Source organism: Chlamydotis macqueenii, chromosome 4 (genome assembly GCF_036417535.1).
Source record: "Chlamydotis macqueenii isolate bChlMac1 chromosome 4, bChlMac1.mat, whole genome shotgun sequence".
In the NCBI taxonomy this organism is placed as follows: Eukaryota; Metazoa; Chordata; class Aves; order Otidiformes; family Otididae; genus Chlamydotis; species Chlamydotis macqueenii.
In genome coordinates this window covers 68,508,308-68,525,456 of record NC_141559.1, presented here as the reverse complement: position 1 = coordinate 68,525,456, position 17,149 = coordinate 68,508,308, and the positions used below count along the sequence as shown (strand labels likewise).

Sequence of the window (17,149 nt, the reverse complement as noted above, 5' to 3'; positions counted from 1 at the left end):
TTTCTGCATTTGCTGTGCTCCTCTCCATTGGACGCCTACTTAAGGCACAAATGTGAAATGCCAGCATAAAGATGTTGTAGTTACAGTCTTTGTTACTTAGGGCGGTCCTGTGGCCCTGCTTTTATTTTGTGATCCTCGTGGCATTTTGTTATGTGTGGTTGTTTTCTGTCATCTTGTGTTTTCATTCGGTATTTTTGATGTACTGTATTTTTATTATGGATTTAAATACAAAATCAGGGTCATGAGCCATTACCGCAGCATAGGTCATTGGTCATGATGTTTGCTGTCTGTTCTCCAGCCTTGTCTTTAAGCACTTGATTCTCAAGTGGTCTTCTGGAAGCTAATGACTTTCATACTGCTCTCAGCGCAGTATTTGCAGGTGTTCCTATGGGGCTTTCCTGGTAGTATTCCCCTGAGAGGGGTTAAAAGTTGCAGTCTGCAGTATGGGTCACAAGTAAGGTACTGCAGGCTAAGCTCTCAGGGACTTTTTTCTCCTGCATATGGATTTGCAGTGGGTGAGTCTAGAAGAAGTTGGCTACTTGAGATGGAAAATTAACTTGCTTCCCAAAAGTGTGCTAGGTTTTTTTGGTTTTGTTTGCTTGCTTGTTTTTGGAAAGCAGTTGAATTAATTAATAATTATTTCAAAAATAAGTGAGAGAGAAACAGGAGAAATTGCACTTCAGAAGAAATGGTGATGTGGAGTATTAATTTTGCTTCACAAAAGTGTTTCTTTTGGGGCTTTTTGCAGTTAAAAGACTGAATTCTGAATTTGAAACTGATTAATGTTGCTGATCTGAGGCCCTGAAAGTTTGAATAAGCTAAGATGCATATCCTGGCCTTCTGAGTCTTTTCATTTTGAAGGTCTCTAAAATTTGTAAATATGAACTAGCAGGGAAGTAAGTGGGACAGAATTACCATGTTTTCACTCCCTCCTGCCGTCTATACATCTGTTTTGATCAGTTTTCATTTGCAGAGCGATCCTGTGAACTTCTCAGATTTTACACTTACTTTTCAGGGTAACTATAATCTTACTGCAGATCGCTATGTGTTAGGAACCACCACAAGACTTCCCTTCAAAACTGTGGAAATTCGAGAGCAAGAAGGATAAATTAGCACTGACTCATTTTTCGAGCATGACATTTTACACATATATTAAAATTCTCTTCTGCGTTCTTAGAAATTAAATCTGTTCTTGTGTTATCAGCATCAGATACCTTTAAAAGAGAAGACATATTTGTTTGAAACTTCTTACTGTGTTTTTTCTGTTTCCCTCTGTTCAATTGAAGTGTAAGATTTTCAGACATGCAGTAGTCATTCAGATGATGGAAGTTACAATTTAAGTTGAAGCTAAACCAAAGGCAAACTAATGAAACTCATTTAAGCAGCACTTAATATGATCTTTTCATAAATAAGACCCTTTATTTAAAACCAAATTACTACTTTCCTACTGGATGCAGCAGAGTAACTACAGTATAATGTAGTATGAAGTATTATGCTTAGTGACGTCAGCTTGCAATCTTGAATTTCCTTTTTAAAGTTTTTTTCATTTTCTTCATTTTTCTTTAAACTAATGCATAATTTTCTAATCTCTTGATACTGTCATGTTTATTTTCCAGACTGCTACTCCCCTATTCCCTAAAGTTACATAAGCATGTACTGCCACAAAATTATTTTAATGTATATTATTATCTTTTATTTTTAAGGCCGTTCTTCCCTCTTCCCAATAGATGATGGTTTGCTGGATGATGGTCACAGTGATCAAGTTGGAGTCTTGAATTCACCTACCTGCTATTCAGCTCATCAGAATGGAGAACGAATTGAGCGTTTTTCTCGGAAAGTGTTTGTTGGAGGTCTTCCACCAGATATTGATGAAGGTGAGCTGCCTGAAAACTAAGCAAACAATGGCTTAGGCTGGGGAGAGAGAGATTTTGAAAAACCTAACTGAAGTGGTAGAAATAACCCACTCAGCTGAATTATGTTGTGGTGTAAAAAGATACAACTATATGTATTTTTAATGACAGTTGATGGATATGTTGAGCTTCGTATCATTTGATCTCATCCATCTCTCTTGATTTTGAGATGGTTCAGTTGTCTCTGATTCTCTACTTGCAGATTGTAGAGTTGCATGTGATGCCTGGAATTTGTGCTCATGCTTACCTTGCATATTCCTTTCAAATACATCTTAGCTTTTCAGAGCGTCCTCTCTCTGTGCCTACTTTACTCTCTATTCATAGAAAACTTCTATTAGTAATTGAATTTCAAATTCAATTTTGCTATTACCTGAAGAACTCAGAAGTGGTTTAGAAAGGTTAATATTATTTCTATTCACAAATAGAGAAACTAAGGCAGAGGAAGGTCAACTGGCATTGAGGTCTGTGATGTACTGAGCATAGAATGTACCACAGTAGCTCAGAATGTTATGTGATGCAGTTGGAATTGCTTTGTACAGTAGTGCTGGTTTGAAGTAATCGTGCTGTTTAATATTAGATTTCTCCAGTGCAGGTAAATGTAAATTACATGCTAGATTTATAATGTAAATAGAAGTCCCTTTTCAACGTTCATTGTAATCCTAGAGTAACTTGCAAACCAAATAAGCTGACTGTGGTTAATTAACTTTCAGGCATGGAAAGACCATCTTTTGGTTTCGTCTTCATTGTAAAACTCTCCTGCAATGTACTGAGGGATTTATTTTAATATACTTAAGCATTTTTTGATGCACATTAGCTTCTAATTAAAATGTACACTGTTACCTTTAATACAAATGCTAAACAAAGACACATGGAAACATATTTTCTTTCTTTCCTGCCTGTTTATATGCTAATGGCAGGATGCGTCTGAAAGAAATGGAGCATATTTGTGTTTGATGAGTTACTGCTCTTGTAGAGTTTAGGGTAGTTTAACTTTTTCCTCATGGCAAAGGTTCTTACAGTCAATGACAGGAAGGAGCGTCTGGGACAGAAAGACATCACAAAGTTGTGGAGCGGGCATAGCAGATCTTGCAACGGGGACTATTCATGGTTATGTTAGAAGCACCTCTAAATAGGCAGTTTTAAATTCCTGTGCCTGATCTGTGCGTGGTATCTGCTGGAAACTACTAGCGTGCTAATTGTCATGATACTTGCTATATGAGTATCTACGTACAAAGCTCTGAACTGCACATCACTAAAGAGTAGATCATTTGGATTGCATTGAAAGCAGATTCTGAATTTAAGGAAGTACCACACCAGTCTTCACCACTGCCTTTAGTTGCCCATATGCTTCTGAAATGCCTCTGTTATTAAGCAATAAAAAACAAATTTAAAAGCGTAAAATCACCAGAAATATATCACGTAACTATTAACACTTTGCCAGATATGTCTGTCTGGTTTTTGTTCATGAAAGTTGCAAATTTTGTTCTTTTTTTTCTGTAAGATGTCAACCTTTACTACAAACAAGGATCTTTGCTCTATAGTACTTTTTTTTTGTTGAGTTCTGTCATTTATTTAAGTTGCAACTTTTATATCTGTTTCTAGATGAAATTACTGCTAGCTTCAGACGATTTGGGCCTTTGGTAGTAGACTGGCCTCACAAAGCAGAAAGCAAGTCCTATTTTCCACCAAAAGGTAAGACGGTTGAAAGGTTTTGACCTGTTACTGAGTGCAGATCTTACTCTGGGAAACTGTCTCATCTTTTTCCAAAGAGTGTAATTTACAGTCCCTGTGAACAGTGAATTCTACAGTTTCAATGCAGGTTCAGACGTGGTTCTTTTACATACCAATTCTAAAACCTGAGAGTGTTGTTTTAGTGTTGTGCCTGGTTCAGTCCTGGACTCCTGAAGGATCTTCCATATTCTGATTTCCCATATATCGATCAGTATTATATAGTTGTATGTGCCATTAGTCCTGAGTTCTGTATTTGCATTTCTATTTGGTTTCCAAAACTGAAATTTGGTCAAATTTCTAAGAATAAATCATGGATTAAAATTTTTGTAGGAAGCTACAGGAATAATTCAGAAGGATGCATTCAGATATCTGATCAAGATAATCAATGTTACGTTTATTTCAGTTTTAGGATGTGAACTTCATATTAAAGCACTAATTATCTTTTTTATAAATTATTAAATATTGATTTTTAACTATTTTTAGTGTTGCTGTTAGACTAGATTTTTCAATATCACTTAGAAAGTGTTTGAAAAGCCATTTTGTACATTAAGTAAGTAAATTATGTAGCAAATCACTGTTCATGTACAGTCATGTATTGGTAACACAAGCTGATCCAGATATGAAAGCAGTGCAGAGACTATTTGTTTTGTAGAGAGTGCAGCAATTCATTCCTTCCCTGGAAGTGACTAAAGTAGGTATAGTGCCTTTATAAACTGATTCTTCATTTAGTTGGCTATCTATGCTGGGGAAAAGACAGGATTGCTATCTCAGATGGGTCCTCTAAAGAGTGGGAAATGGAATTGGAAGTATTTGGATAGTATTTAAGAACACTACGTGGAAATTCTAAGACAAAGAGACTTCAGCTTTTTTGATTATCAGCCTGATACACCAAGCTGCTGTCAAGTTAAATTTAATTTTCCTAAGGAGTGAATCTCTCTTTGTAAATTACCAAGAGAAATTCTAGAGGAATTATTTGAGGAAGATGCATCTTGCAAAGTCTATGATGAATATATAGAAGAGGGAATATATAATATGTTCTTACCTGAAAGGAATGGTTTCTGACATTCATTTCCAAGGAGATAGTCTTGTCTCAGCATCTGAACATCCTAAGGATAAGTTTCCAGACCTCCTAATTTAATAAAGCTTTTTGATCTAGTTGGAGTATTTGTAATTAGCACAGTAAAAAAAAAAAATTGTATTTTAAGCAGAACTTCTTAAAAGCAGAGAATACAGGTATAGGGACTTCAGTCTATTGATCAGATTAATTCAGGAAACACTTGTGAACTACGTGTTAAGTTGATTTCCCATAATTAACTGATCCTTATTTGAAATTTAGTAGCACTTACTGTCTTTAATCTTAAAATTTTATTCTAATTTTTAGTTTACTACACTATTCAATATTGTTTTGTAATGTAGCCTAACACCTTTAAAATACAGTATCTCTTTGTAGATACTCTGGAAATATAGCTTGCTGTTAACCACTGAATGTTACTGTGTTTATATCTGTTTTTTTCAGTGCAATAGATACGGCCCATGATGATTTTGTAGAAGAACTTCTTAAAAATTTATCTTTCATAAGTATTACTCGCATGTGCAGGCAAAAACCGTGTATAAATATATTCTGTAAGATATCGGAAACTGCTAAAGATAGGCTAAATACTAAGAAGGCTTTGAGATTGATCAGTAATTAGCAATTTAGAAATATATACTATATTAGCCCAAGGAGTTTGTTTGGGTTTTTTTTTGTTTTGCCTTTTTTTGCTTATCTCCAATTTCTAATTTGTTACTCTGCATGGAGTCAATTCAGTGTATGTATTTTTGTTTGTTTAGTCTCATCAGAGATTTGACAGGGTATTACTTTCCAAAGACATCACAGAATTATCCAGTTCTGGATTGATTTAAGTAATAATCTTCTTTGTGGTGAAGAGATACAGCCTGCTTTTTTTTTTCTTAACTCTTCTTCGGTTTTCCAGGCTGTAGTTCCTTCCAGGCTCTCTGCTTACAGAAAGTCCTGAGGGAAGGCCAAGTTCATAATAAGGACTTCCTTGCTTGAAAAAATGCAAAAAGTGTCCTGATCCATCAAGGCTGGCTGCCTCCTGAGAAACACCAACTGCTTGTTCTTAGCTAATTATGTTTTATATTGGCTCACCACAAAATTAGACCTGATGAAAACAGGAATTTTAAAAACTTCATACTAATCTTACAAGGAAACTCTGTTCTGAGGCAGAAAAAAAATTATTCTGTTGAGATCAAAGTACAAAGTCTGTAAGTGATCTGCCGACTGTAATGGAGAATTCCTTCCTTTCTGACTTGCCACTGTTTATCATAACTCCTGTTATTACATAGTTGGCAATTATATTTATTTATGAAACAATACTCATGTCCAAAGCAACCTGCTGAGATGAAGACTTCTTATGATAATGAAGCCCTCAAAGAAATGATGCTATGAGGATATGCAAATCCAAAGGCGGCCTTTCAAAATATGCCTACTTGTCTGTCCGCTTTGTGCTATTTATAGTCCATATCAAACAGACGGCGTATAATCTGATTTAAACAGGGCAGTATCCCCGGTCTTTTCTGATTGTCTGGGTGTTCCTATTGCCTTCTATCACAGCAGCTGTGCGGTAGCTTCATTTGTTCGAGGTTCTTAACTGCTAATTTAGAACTGACTGAAAAAAATCAGGTTGAAAATGTTCTGTTGAAAAAGTCCTGTACAGGATAAACGGTGCTAAACACATCTGTGTCCCACTTGGTCAGCTGAGAAACTGTCCAGTCACCACTGACTACATTAACCGGATCTCTGTATTACAGCAGGAGCTTAAGCATGGGCACTGCAGAAATACGAAAGCAAGTGTTTGGATCTTGAAGTGAATCCTGCTCCCTCCTACTCAAAAGTGCCTCAGCTAATACCTACATTACAATTGTGTCAGCCTGCGTTTTTTCACTTCAACTGTGTTTTGGAGTTAATTCTTCATCAAAGATGACTAAATTGAACAACTGAAAGATTTATGTTGTAAAGATTAAACTTAAATTAATACGATTATGAGATCTCTTTAAAGAGGTATAGATGAAATGCTGTTTGTCATTCCCAAATATGAATTATTCCCATCATCAAATGTAAATCCATTGTCTGTATTAACCTGCAGTTCACACCAATTCTTTCTGATTTAAGCTAAAAGGTGCAACATTTGTGTCATGCAATTGTTGGCTTGAGGTAGCTGTAGTAAGAAGAACAACCCTAATTTGTGATGTCTAAATCAAATATCTTAGGTAAGACTGTAATTTCCCTTTGCAAGCACTTTCTAGCTTATGAATATATGCTGATTGCCTATGTAACTGCTGTTCTTTGGAGACATCTATGGCTCATGTAAAAATGTTTTGTGCCAGGAACTGTGCCATGGTCCAGGGCAAGTGATGGAGAGTGATTTGTATGCAGGCTGTGCAAGTCTGGCATTCTTTGGAAGGGATTGACTGTCTCTGTATATGACTACAAAATGTGGGACCTGAGCAAATTATCTTCACTAGCCAGTTTTCTTCACTAAGAGAACTGATTATTTTCCTTCAGACTAGACTTAGGGAGCAAACTAAAATGTAAATAGTTGAAGGACTAGAGCTGTGGAGCAAAACTACAACTAGATAGATTTGATAGTACAGACTATACTGTAATTTTGTCTCTGTCTTCAGAGGGGTACAGCTAAGGTCATGACACAAGCCTGTGTGATGCTTAAAATCAAGTGGGATGAACCCAGATATGAGTACATGTTTTGCAGATAATATTGAGAAAGCAGTGTTAACATACAGTTTTCAGTTGTGGTAGGATTTAGTAATCCCAGTTGTTCCCTCATCAAGTTATTTTATTTTAATTTTCTATGTTTTTAGAAGCTGCCACACTTAAGCATATTAATAGCTGCAGACGTACAGGTGGTAGGTCATGAGGAGACACTGACCATCTTTATGTATCAGGTGCTATATGGCAGTACCCTTGATTTGCTTTGGGATAAGAACTGATGGAAAATCAGCATCTGGCAAAATACTTTACTTACTTCTGGCTGTGAAGCTTACTTTATATGTCTGATCTCTTAGTCAGTATCATGTACATCAAAAACCCTCCTTTTGATTAATCAAGTTTTTGCACTCCCATCGTTCTTTTACTGAGCTCTCCATTCAAACAGGAATGTGTGCGCCTGGCTTCCACACGAGTAAGGACAGTTACATGAGTCTGGGTCTCACCCAGGCCAGACTGCATGTGCCCACATTCAGTGAGGGAGTTTTGCATGGGCAATGTGTGTATTTTAAATTCTAAGATAAATACTGAAAGATATTCCCATTAAAACAAATTTTGAAACTAAATAATTACTAATTACGCTTAAGTTAAACTGATTGTCACTAAAAAATACTGTTCAGCAATGAAAAGTGGACTTCACAAAGAAATGCTTCAGCCCAAGCCCAAAGATTCCCTACAGCATAGTTGTAAAGAAACTGAATAAGATTTACCTAAAAATACAGAATACATAAAACCTTGTAATGTGTCCCTTGAAGGTAGTTGTGATGGGACCATGGTATGAGGGGTAAGAAACGAGGTACAATTTATTAGAAAGACCAGTATAGGCCTTATGGCTTTTTCTTTAAATCCTGCTTTTGTTCCCATCTATCTAAAATCAGTCATGCATTAGTTTCTTTAATCTTATGTTCTTCTTAAGATATTGATTCTTTAATGCTCTTCAAGATGCACCCTACCATCTTTGGCTTGATGACCTGCACTGTCTGTTTGCAATAAGAAATCGCTAGTGGTTAACTAGCTTCTCTCGGAAATGCAGTATCATTTCCAAAAAGCTTAGTAAAACAGCCACGCTCCCTCCTCCCAAGCCCACTCTAGAGCAGCTGCTTCAGTGTTTACTTTTCCATCCAAGTAATAAAACATAACTTCATGTGAAAATTCCACACTTGGTGCTAATGTCAGAAAGAAATGTGGATTTATTGTCTTTTTTAAAGTTCGTTTTAGAATACAACCCTAATTGCATTATCAGGCACCTCTAAAGTAACAAATTTTGTATATATCATTATACTGTAACTGTTAAAGTACTCTAATGTGTGAGGTTCTTTGCTTGTCTGACTTTTTGTTTGTATTGTAGCATTAAATAAGCATTTTAATTCCTATTTTTGTAGTGTTTGGGAGGTTTGCTGGGTCACTTACGTAACAAAGTACTTTGATCTAATCTCTAGGATAGAGATTAGTCCTTTGTGCCAAGTCGGATTTTCATTGTATAATGTCCATTGCTGCCAATGAATTATGCTCAGCCTAGACTTCTAGTACATCACAGAGCAGACTTATTTGCTTGTATTTGGTTGTTAGTCTCTTTTGACAATTATTTTAAGGATAGAAGTTCTGTTGATCATGGCAAGGTAGTACATAGTTAAAGATGATGACTAATAACAAAGAATTGGTTTGGCTTTCTTTTGGAGTAAACACATTTGTATGGAAAAGTCACTGGCAAAGATGATTAAGAAAAATAAAGATAAGGAAAAAAAATGAGCTGGCTTTGCTTTTTTTCCAGGTTATGCATTCCTCCTGTTCCAAGAAGAGAGTTCTGTTCAAGCCCTCATTGACGCCTGCATTGAAGAAGACGGAAAGCTCTATCTGTGTGTTTCCAGTCCTACTATCAAGGACAAGCCAGTAAGTAAACTGTAGATGGCCTGCAGGCTATAGCTGCCATCTGTCTAAAGCTGCATTTGAAATGCTGCTGATGACGATGAAGATAATCAAAAGCAAACTACCATTGTCAGAGCTCAACCTCTGGAACAGTTGGATGATTTTAAAATTGTAATGTTTTGAATTAATAGGATTAAACCAGAGCACCTAGACATGCTAAGATAATGGGCTTATGACTGTTTGACAGTTTGTGTTGGACTGATGTACATATATCCACAATGCAGTGAAACTTAAAGTAGCATACTATTTTTTTTCCCAATTTAATAGGTTCAGATCCGGCCCTGGAATCTAAGTGACAGTGACTTTGTAATGGATGGTTCCCAGCCGCTTGATCCTCGAAAAACAATTTTTGTTGGAGGAGTCCCTAGACCGTTAAGAGCTGGTGAGTATAATCTGTGGCTATTTTTAAAAGTAGGAAATTATTGGAAATAATTTGAACCATGCATACTTTTGTATCATTATGTATGGATAGATATAGATATATACATATAAAAACAGAAGACTGTTGTGATAGTTATAACCACAGTACAATATTTGTATGTTCTTACCTTTCTCTAGTAACTTGTTTTCATCTGACTTTGGCCATAAATCTCTGTTCATCATTGAGATTTACTGGAAACTGTGACATGTCTAAAGATGTAGAAAAGATTTTGATCATATTTGCAAAACTGTAGTGTAAATTATGTCACAAAATAGTTTGTTTTTAAAATAATGCTAATAAAACCTCTCTGACATGCTTCATGAATATGTGGAGCTCTATTTGTACTTGCTTGTCTTTGCATTATCTACTCTTCTGCTACTATCAGGTAGCAGTTACTCTTGCTAATACAGACAAAGCAAAAACACAAGTGATGGAGTATTTGAAGGAGTAGGAATAGAGGAAAAAAAAGAAAGAAATTCAGAGAGCTAGCACAGTCTGTATGACACAACACTATATGAGATTGCAGGACTCTTTCCAGACTCGTGTTGGAGTGCATGAAGGAAAAATGAAAAGTTTCTATAGCTGTGGAATGGCTGATCTACAACCTGGACAGTCCGCTTTGAGAGAGTGACTGCAGTAGCCTTTTACGGTATTTTATGGTGGCCTTCCAGTGAGTCAGATGAAGTGAATGTTGGCAGTAGAAGCGTGACATACAGTGGTTCCAATCCTGTTTTCTGTTAGAATGGTTCCTGGACTTCATTAGTCTTCCATAGTTTGTAATGAGTTTTATTATTATGGAAAGATGAGCTTTCAGAGGGAAGATGTAGGAAAACCAAGAAGTGACAGTGCAAATTTGCAGTATAAAGAATCTTAAATTTTTCTATTTTGGACCTTCAATACTCAAGCTTTTCTGTTATTTTACTTTTAGGACTGTACTTTTGACTGTGGTACAAGCTATGTAAATGAGCATAAACACAGGATGTTCCAACTGCAGATTAATTTTTCTTTAAATTCAGCCTAAATACTCCAGATTACTGTGCTGAATGTCTGTGATAAATTTAATGGATACGTTCTTATGCTTAGCTTTCAAATGCCCTGTGGTGAAAATGAAACTTTTATGGCATTGTGAAATAAGAATAATGACTTCACAAAAGCTATAAAACTTTAGGAAACTTTGAACAACTATTGAAGATCAGTGACTGCTGACACCTTTACACCCTAATACAGAGGATACTATTTCTGAGAAAAACATTATTTTTCCACCTAAATAAATTGCAAATCCAAATGCCATATAAAATATTACTAGAGGATTGCTAAAATACTTGATCTGTAAAATCTGATATTTTTGTTTCTATGAACTTCAGTATCTATGGCAAGTGTAGTACTGTAGAGGTAATAAAGCTCTGTGGCTGATGAGAAGATGCTAACTACATCGTTAAAATCAAGTAGGACATAGAGCAGTAGGACAGCCAGAGAACATGTACCGAGGAATTTGTGGCATGTGGATCTATTTTATACAGCTTACATTCCATGCCTGCCCAAGAAGTCTTTTGCTGTAATCTCCTGAAGAAAACTGCCCTGGAATTTCAGTTCCAAGTTATGAAGGATTGCAAGGACTTACAATTCCATTGTTCCTCGGATGTACCATTGTTCCTTGGGTTGTGTGTACCCACAGTGTGAAAGATCTGTCTGCTGAGTATTTCATATCTTATTTAATATGTTTTTATATTTCTTGTTATTACTGTTACATCGCCTGTTGCAAAATTAATTACTAAAATTCACTTTTCTAGTATTTTTAAATACAAGTGTATTATATAAAGTTTGTTCTATAAAAACACTTTAAATGAACATTATTTTGTTTCTTAATAGTGGAATTGGCTATGATCATGGACCGTCTCTATGGTGGAGTTTGTTACGCAGGAATTGATACTGACCCTGAGCTGAAATACCCAAAAGGTGCTGGACGTGTTGCTTTTTCCAATCAGCAGAGTTATATTGCTGCCATCAGTGCTCGGTTTGTTCAACTTCAGCATGGCGATATTGATAAACGAGTAAGTTATACAGAAATTTTTTTTAAAATAATAAATGTGAGAGTGATGTTCTATAAGGGAACTTCTCAGAATATGGTAACACTGCATTTGATTGGCTTTTGTGCCAGCTTCTGTGTTTCCTTTAGTATTCCTGTAACTTCCAAGAGTTAAACTGTGAATGCCCCCAAACGAACAACATGCATTCCACAGAGCAGCAGTTTGTTCCTTGGACGTATGTTAGACCATATGTTCTTTCCATTCTGGAGTTCCTGGTTTTGTAGTGTAAGGGCAAAGGGCTTGAAAATCTTTTTCTCTTGCTTGTTCTAATGAAACCAAATAGTGTCATAATTCCTCTGTCATTTGTAGGAAGCTCTAATATTCGTTGGTTTCAGATTAGCTTTATATTTGCAGCTGCCTTTAATTTCAGCTGTAATTGTCAGCATTCAGCACTTCATAAAATCAATCATGCTCAATACCTAAAATACAAAATGTCTTATCCTTTCTGTTTGAGAGTCGTCTTAGTATTTACCAATGTAAATTTCTGATTATCTGATAAATACGCTTATTGCTAGCTAAAGCAAAACTAACTTTGATTAAGAACACTAGTCAACTTCATTACTCCTAATTAGAAAAGTGGCATCTAAATTATGTCAGTGCTAAGTGTCACTAGTTTTAATGTCAAGTGCTGCAGAGGTAGAACCTGGTATTAATAGATGTCCTTTTTTTTAAAAAAAAAAAAAAGGTCAGAAGAAGAAGAGTTGAGTAAGTAAAGTAGTTCGAGGTTCGGTCTCCTCTATAGATCAAAGACATGGAAAAAGAAAGTAGTACAGTTAACAAAAGTCTGCTGGAGTGAGGTAGCATGAGCTTCTCTCCTTTCAAATGAGCAGAGTAACAGCTTTATGTCTGTTTCTCAGATGCCAGTTGGCTAGTGAGCTGAAATCCCCAAACGTGGTCCTTTCCAGAGGATGACTGGTTCTGAATGTGGAGAGTGAACGAGGCTTCACATTAAGATGTGTCAGCTGCATTTTACTGCTGGTATTGGTGTCCTTGTGACTTGCAGCTGACTTTGACTAGTAATTTTACATTTTGGCTGATTATGTAACAGGAAAAATGACCTTGACACTGTGACTGTGTGAGGGGAAATAAAACTATTAGTCATCTTGCATTTGAGTATTTGGACAAAATGGGGAGTAAGGAACAGAATCTAGAACTCCTTCTAAAGACATGCTAAATGGGTCATTTAGCTTCAGAATCGGGTATAGCTTAGTGTGTTTCAGGAACCATCTATAGTGTATTTGGCTGTAAAGTAACCTAACTTTAAAATTAGAGGTGGGCAGTTGGGTCTCATCCAAAGTAGTTCTCCGTCAGAGGTGGAAGACATGGACTTGAATGCTGTAAACTAGGGGGCACCTATGTGTTAGTCTTCCTCTTCGCATGGGAGTGTCCGTTGCAGTAGATTGTAGGCTGGCAGTGCCATCTCGTAAGAGAAAGGAAGGCATGAACCTGCCTTTGAAGGCTGCACTTCCAACTAGGTTGGTTTGGGGTTTTTTTAATGATTGGTCACCAGAGATTTTTAAGGGCTCTTTGGATACCGAGCAGGCATCAGAAATAGCAGTGCTTGCTGTTTGCAGAGTAAAGGGATATAGCTTGTTAATATGTGATATAACACTGAAATACTTAAAGGGGTAAGGGCAGTAAATCTCCAGTGAAACAGTAGGCATGTGCTGCAGTCCTCTTGGAGCTTGGACAGAGAAAAAAGACACAAAATCTACCCCAAATACTAGATTTCAGAAGCACAGCATTTGAGTTATATCCATGAGAGTTAATTTAGAAAAACAGTATACAAATTATTTATTCAATTGCAGTTACCAAAAAAAAAAAAAAGGGGAAGAAACAAGTATAATTAGTATCTGTAGAGAGCTGTTCATGGGCTGGAGAGGTTGTGGGGGAGAGGGAACGATGTTCTAGGCTTTAACTGTCTGATTTCTCAGTTGTTTTTTTTTGATTGTTACAATTTATGTTATTTCTTTAGTGGTTTTTTCCCAATTCTTGAAAATTATTTCTTTTTCCACTCAAGTATTCTCTTAAATCTGGAATTTTGGGCATTTTTATTAGCATCATTGTTTTTTCCTCTTTTTAAACATGTTTGCTACTCCTAAGGTGTTTCACTTGCCAAATATAGCAATCTCAAAATACAGCAATGCCAAATCTAAGTATTTTATACTTTTGTCTTTAAAACTTGTGATGGGGAAGGTTTATGAACTTTGTTTATTTCAGAGGGGGTTTAGTCTTTATTTTCTAAATCATCTTCTCTAAATCATATGGTCAGTCATTATTTATATAATTTTACATATATATACACACAACCCAGTAATTTGCATTACTGAGCAGTAACAGAGAGCAGTCTGTTTTTATGGAACACATTAACTCTTAGCTGTTTCTGAAAGTATGAAAAAAGCTATTTTCAGAAATATTTTTTTTGCTTCATGGTCTTTATACCCTTATGCCTTTTCAGGCTCTGAAAATATTTTTAAATCAGTATTACTGCTGATTCATGGATGAGCAAGCAATTTCTATGAATCTGTAAACCACTGGTTTTGTAAATGAGGAAGACGGTTCTCCTTCGGGTTCTGCCTTCATCTGAGATGTGTATGTGTGCTGGCCAATAAAGCGATGTATTGCATATTTCCCTGCAGTCTTAGAGGCAGGCTGTTCTCCTACCCTTTACGTTAGCATAGCCTTTCTGTACCGGTTATATCCAGTTTCTGTAGGTCTGCTGTCCTTTCACATTCTTTTCATCACCAGTTTTGTCTGTGTAAAAGCCTTTTTTCATTGCTAAATTTTGCAGTTCACCTGTTTCTCCTTCTGAACTTTAGTTCAAAGTATTTATAGCATTTGTTTTGCACATACCTTTTCCTGCCTTAATTGGAAATCTTCATGTCACAGTTGCTTAACAAACATCTCTGTCATCTTAAATTCTTCCTTACCTAAGTACTCTGCAGCTTCTCTGCGGTTCTTTTGATGTGTAGATATGTTTAGTTTCTCTAACAGGTGTTTTTCTTCAGCAAAGTGCTCCTCATCCTGTTTTATCATATATGAAAGCTCAGCTCCAAACATTTCCTTGAAACTCGTTTGGAGTTTCAGCTCCAAACAGTTCCTTAAAATGTTTTTAACTTTCATATGCCAACAGCCTGCATCCACTTCATGTAATACTTCCATTCCTCAAAGTGTTTCTCTAATACATTTGAAATCATCTTCATGCCGGTCTTGGTGCATTAATGCACCGAAGCTTGAAATAGATGCTGCTTCATGCTTTCAGTAATTTTGAACCACGAATGCAGTTACTGCATCAGGTAGCTGTTTATTGAAAAGTTTGAGTGAAACTTGTGATAAGGCAGGTCATTGTGGTGAAATAAGAAGTAGAAGTAGAGCTTGTACTGAATATGGATTGCTGGAAGAAGCACACTGTGTTTCAAACACAGATGCATTTGACATGTCAAGCATGACCTCTACTTCTGAAGCTAAGAACATTATTATTCTGCTGTAAAACTTCTGGATAGGTAGCTGTATGTGTAAATTTTTTTCTCTGGAGATACAATGGAAAAAATAACATCTAAAAGTTCTTACTATTTCAGACATATTGTGTCTGAGTATAGTACATAAAATCAATGTCTATATGTAGCATTCCTATCAGGTAATAGTATCTCAGAAAAAAAAAATCTGTTGTGGCCCTGAGTTTTGGTATGAACTGGAATAACTCTTTCTGCCAACAAAAGGCAAAAAATACCGTATTTAAAAGTGAGGAAAATGTGGAAGACAACAATACATTCCTTAATGATGGAGTCAACTCATTTTGTATTTTATTATGAAGAAGTTCTTCCTGTCTGATCACAGTCTTGTAACAGTTCGGTTACGCAAAGACATAATGCAAATTTACCACTGGACTCCTGCCACTTTTCCACTCTGGCAGACAGATGAGTTTGGGAGAAAAAAAGCTGTGTAAGACAGGTGTTTCTGGCAGTCTGTAGACTTGCAAAATGGTCTTTTAAAAATGTTTTCAGAACTACATTAAATACACATTTCTCTACAGCTCAAAGCCACAAAAAGGGCAAGTAATACATGACCAAAATCTGTAGCTATAAATTTAACTATATTTTTAAAATGAGTGAATTTACAGGGAACAGGATTGTTGAAAGATCTGTATTCCAGCCTGCAAAAAGTACTTCTAATTTGCGCGCAAAAGTAATACATGCAGAGGCTTATACTTGTTTGTGGTTTTTTTTTTTTTTTTTTGGAAAGGTTACATTCTTGTATGTTCAGTTGTTTTTTGCTAAACAGTGTAGAATTGGATGTCATGTTGGAGTACATTCGGCAGCTGATGGGAGATCTTTGGGCTTGTTTTCTACATGTACTTCCATATTATCATTTGCCAAGAGCATCCTTCTAGAATAAATAAAAGGGGAGGTTGTAATCTAGCTGTTTATTACATCTATAGTATACTTCTAAAGATCTGCCTTGAAGTGTTCTGCTTGCTGTGTGGATAGACCTGTAGTTGATAAAAGATAAACACTAATACCCAATTAGTTAGGTAAAGGTGTTAATATGTCTGTTTTCAGACTTCTGTTGGTTTTTTTGTTTGTTTGTTTGGTGGTTTGTTGTTTTTTGGGGGGTTTTTTTGGTTTGTTTTGGTTTTTTTTTTTAAAAAACCTGAATGTCTTTGTACAACTTTCAGTAGGAACAGGTATTAACTCGAATTGTTTCTGGTTTACTCCAACAGGTGGAGGTAAAGCCATACGTGTTGGATGACCAGATGTGTGACGAATGCCAGGGTGCACGATGTGGTGGGAAGTTTGCTCCTTTCTTTTGTGCCAATGTCACTTGCCTGCAGTATTACTGTGAGTTCTGTTGGGCAAATATCCACTCTCGTGCAGGACGTGAATTCCATAAGCCATTGGTAAAGGAGGGGGCTGACCGCCCACGTCAGATCCACTTCCGCTGGAATTAAACATGGTGAACCAGCATCTACATAAGGAAAGAAGGGTGCATGTGGCTTACTGTGTTTGAAGATACTGACATGCAGAAGAAATAAGTGCATTCTTCTGCTTTTCACCCCAGCTATCAATACATGCATCTTTATCAGCAGCCAAAACACTACAAGCCTCTTGTTTTTCACCAAAACCCTACATCTCAGGCTTACTAATTTTTGTGATATTTTCATGTTAAAATAAAATGTTTTTTTGTATTTTCTCCAAGTTATTTTTATATGTAAAGTTAAAACTAGATATGAGAATGTTTTTGCGTAGGGGCACACAGTCTGCTGCTATATTTAGTGGGTGAAGCGTGCACT

The 17,149-nt window shown here is 36.2% G+C and overlaps 1 protein-coding gene across 1 annotated transcript in view; it reads left to right on the top strand.

The window, feature by feature from the left end:
• The window catches only part of CPEB2 (cytoplasmic polyadenylation element binding protein 2), a 51,976-nt gene that overhangs the window by 31,401 nt on the left and 3,426 nt on the right, over positions 1-17,149 (top strand). Inside the window, exons 5-10 of the mRNA XM_086747234.1 lie at positions 1,704-1,874; positions 3,513-3,602; positions 9,197-9,315; positions 9,619-9,733; positions 11,642-11,823; positions 16,580-17,149. The exon at positions 16,580-17,149 is cut by the window's right edge and continues 3,426 nt beyond it. Coding sequence (XP_086603360.1) covers positions 1,704-1,874; positions 3,513-3,602; positions 9,197-9,315; positions 9,619-9,733; positions 11,642-11,823; positions 16,580-16,807 — 905 coding nt within the window. The 3' untranslated portion in view covers positions 16,808-17,149. The remainder of the gene's footprint in view (positions 1-1,703; positions 1,875-3,512; positions 3,603-9,196; positions 9,316-9,618; positions 9,734-11,641; positions 11,824-16,579) is intronic.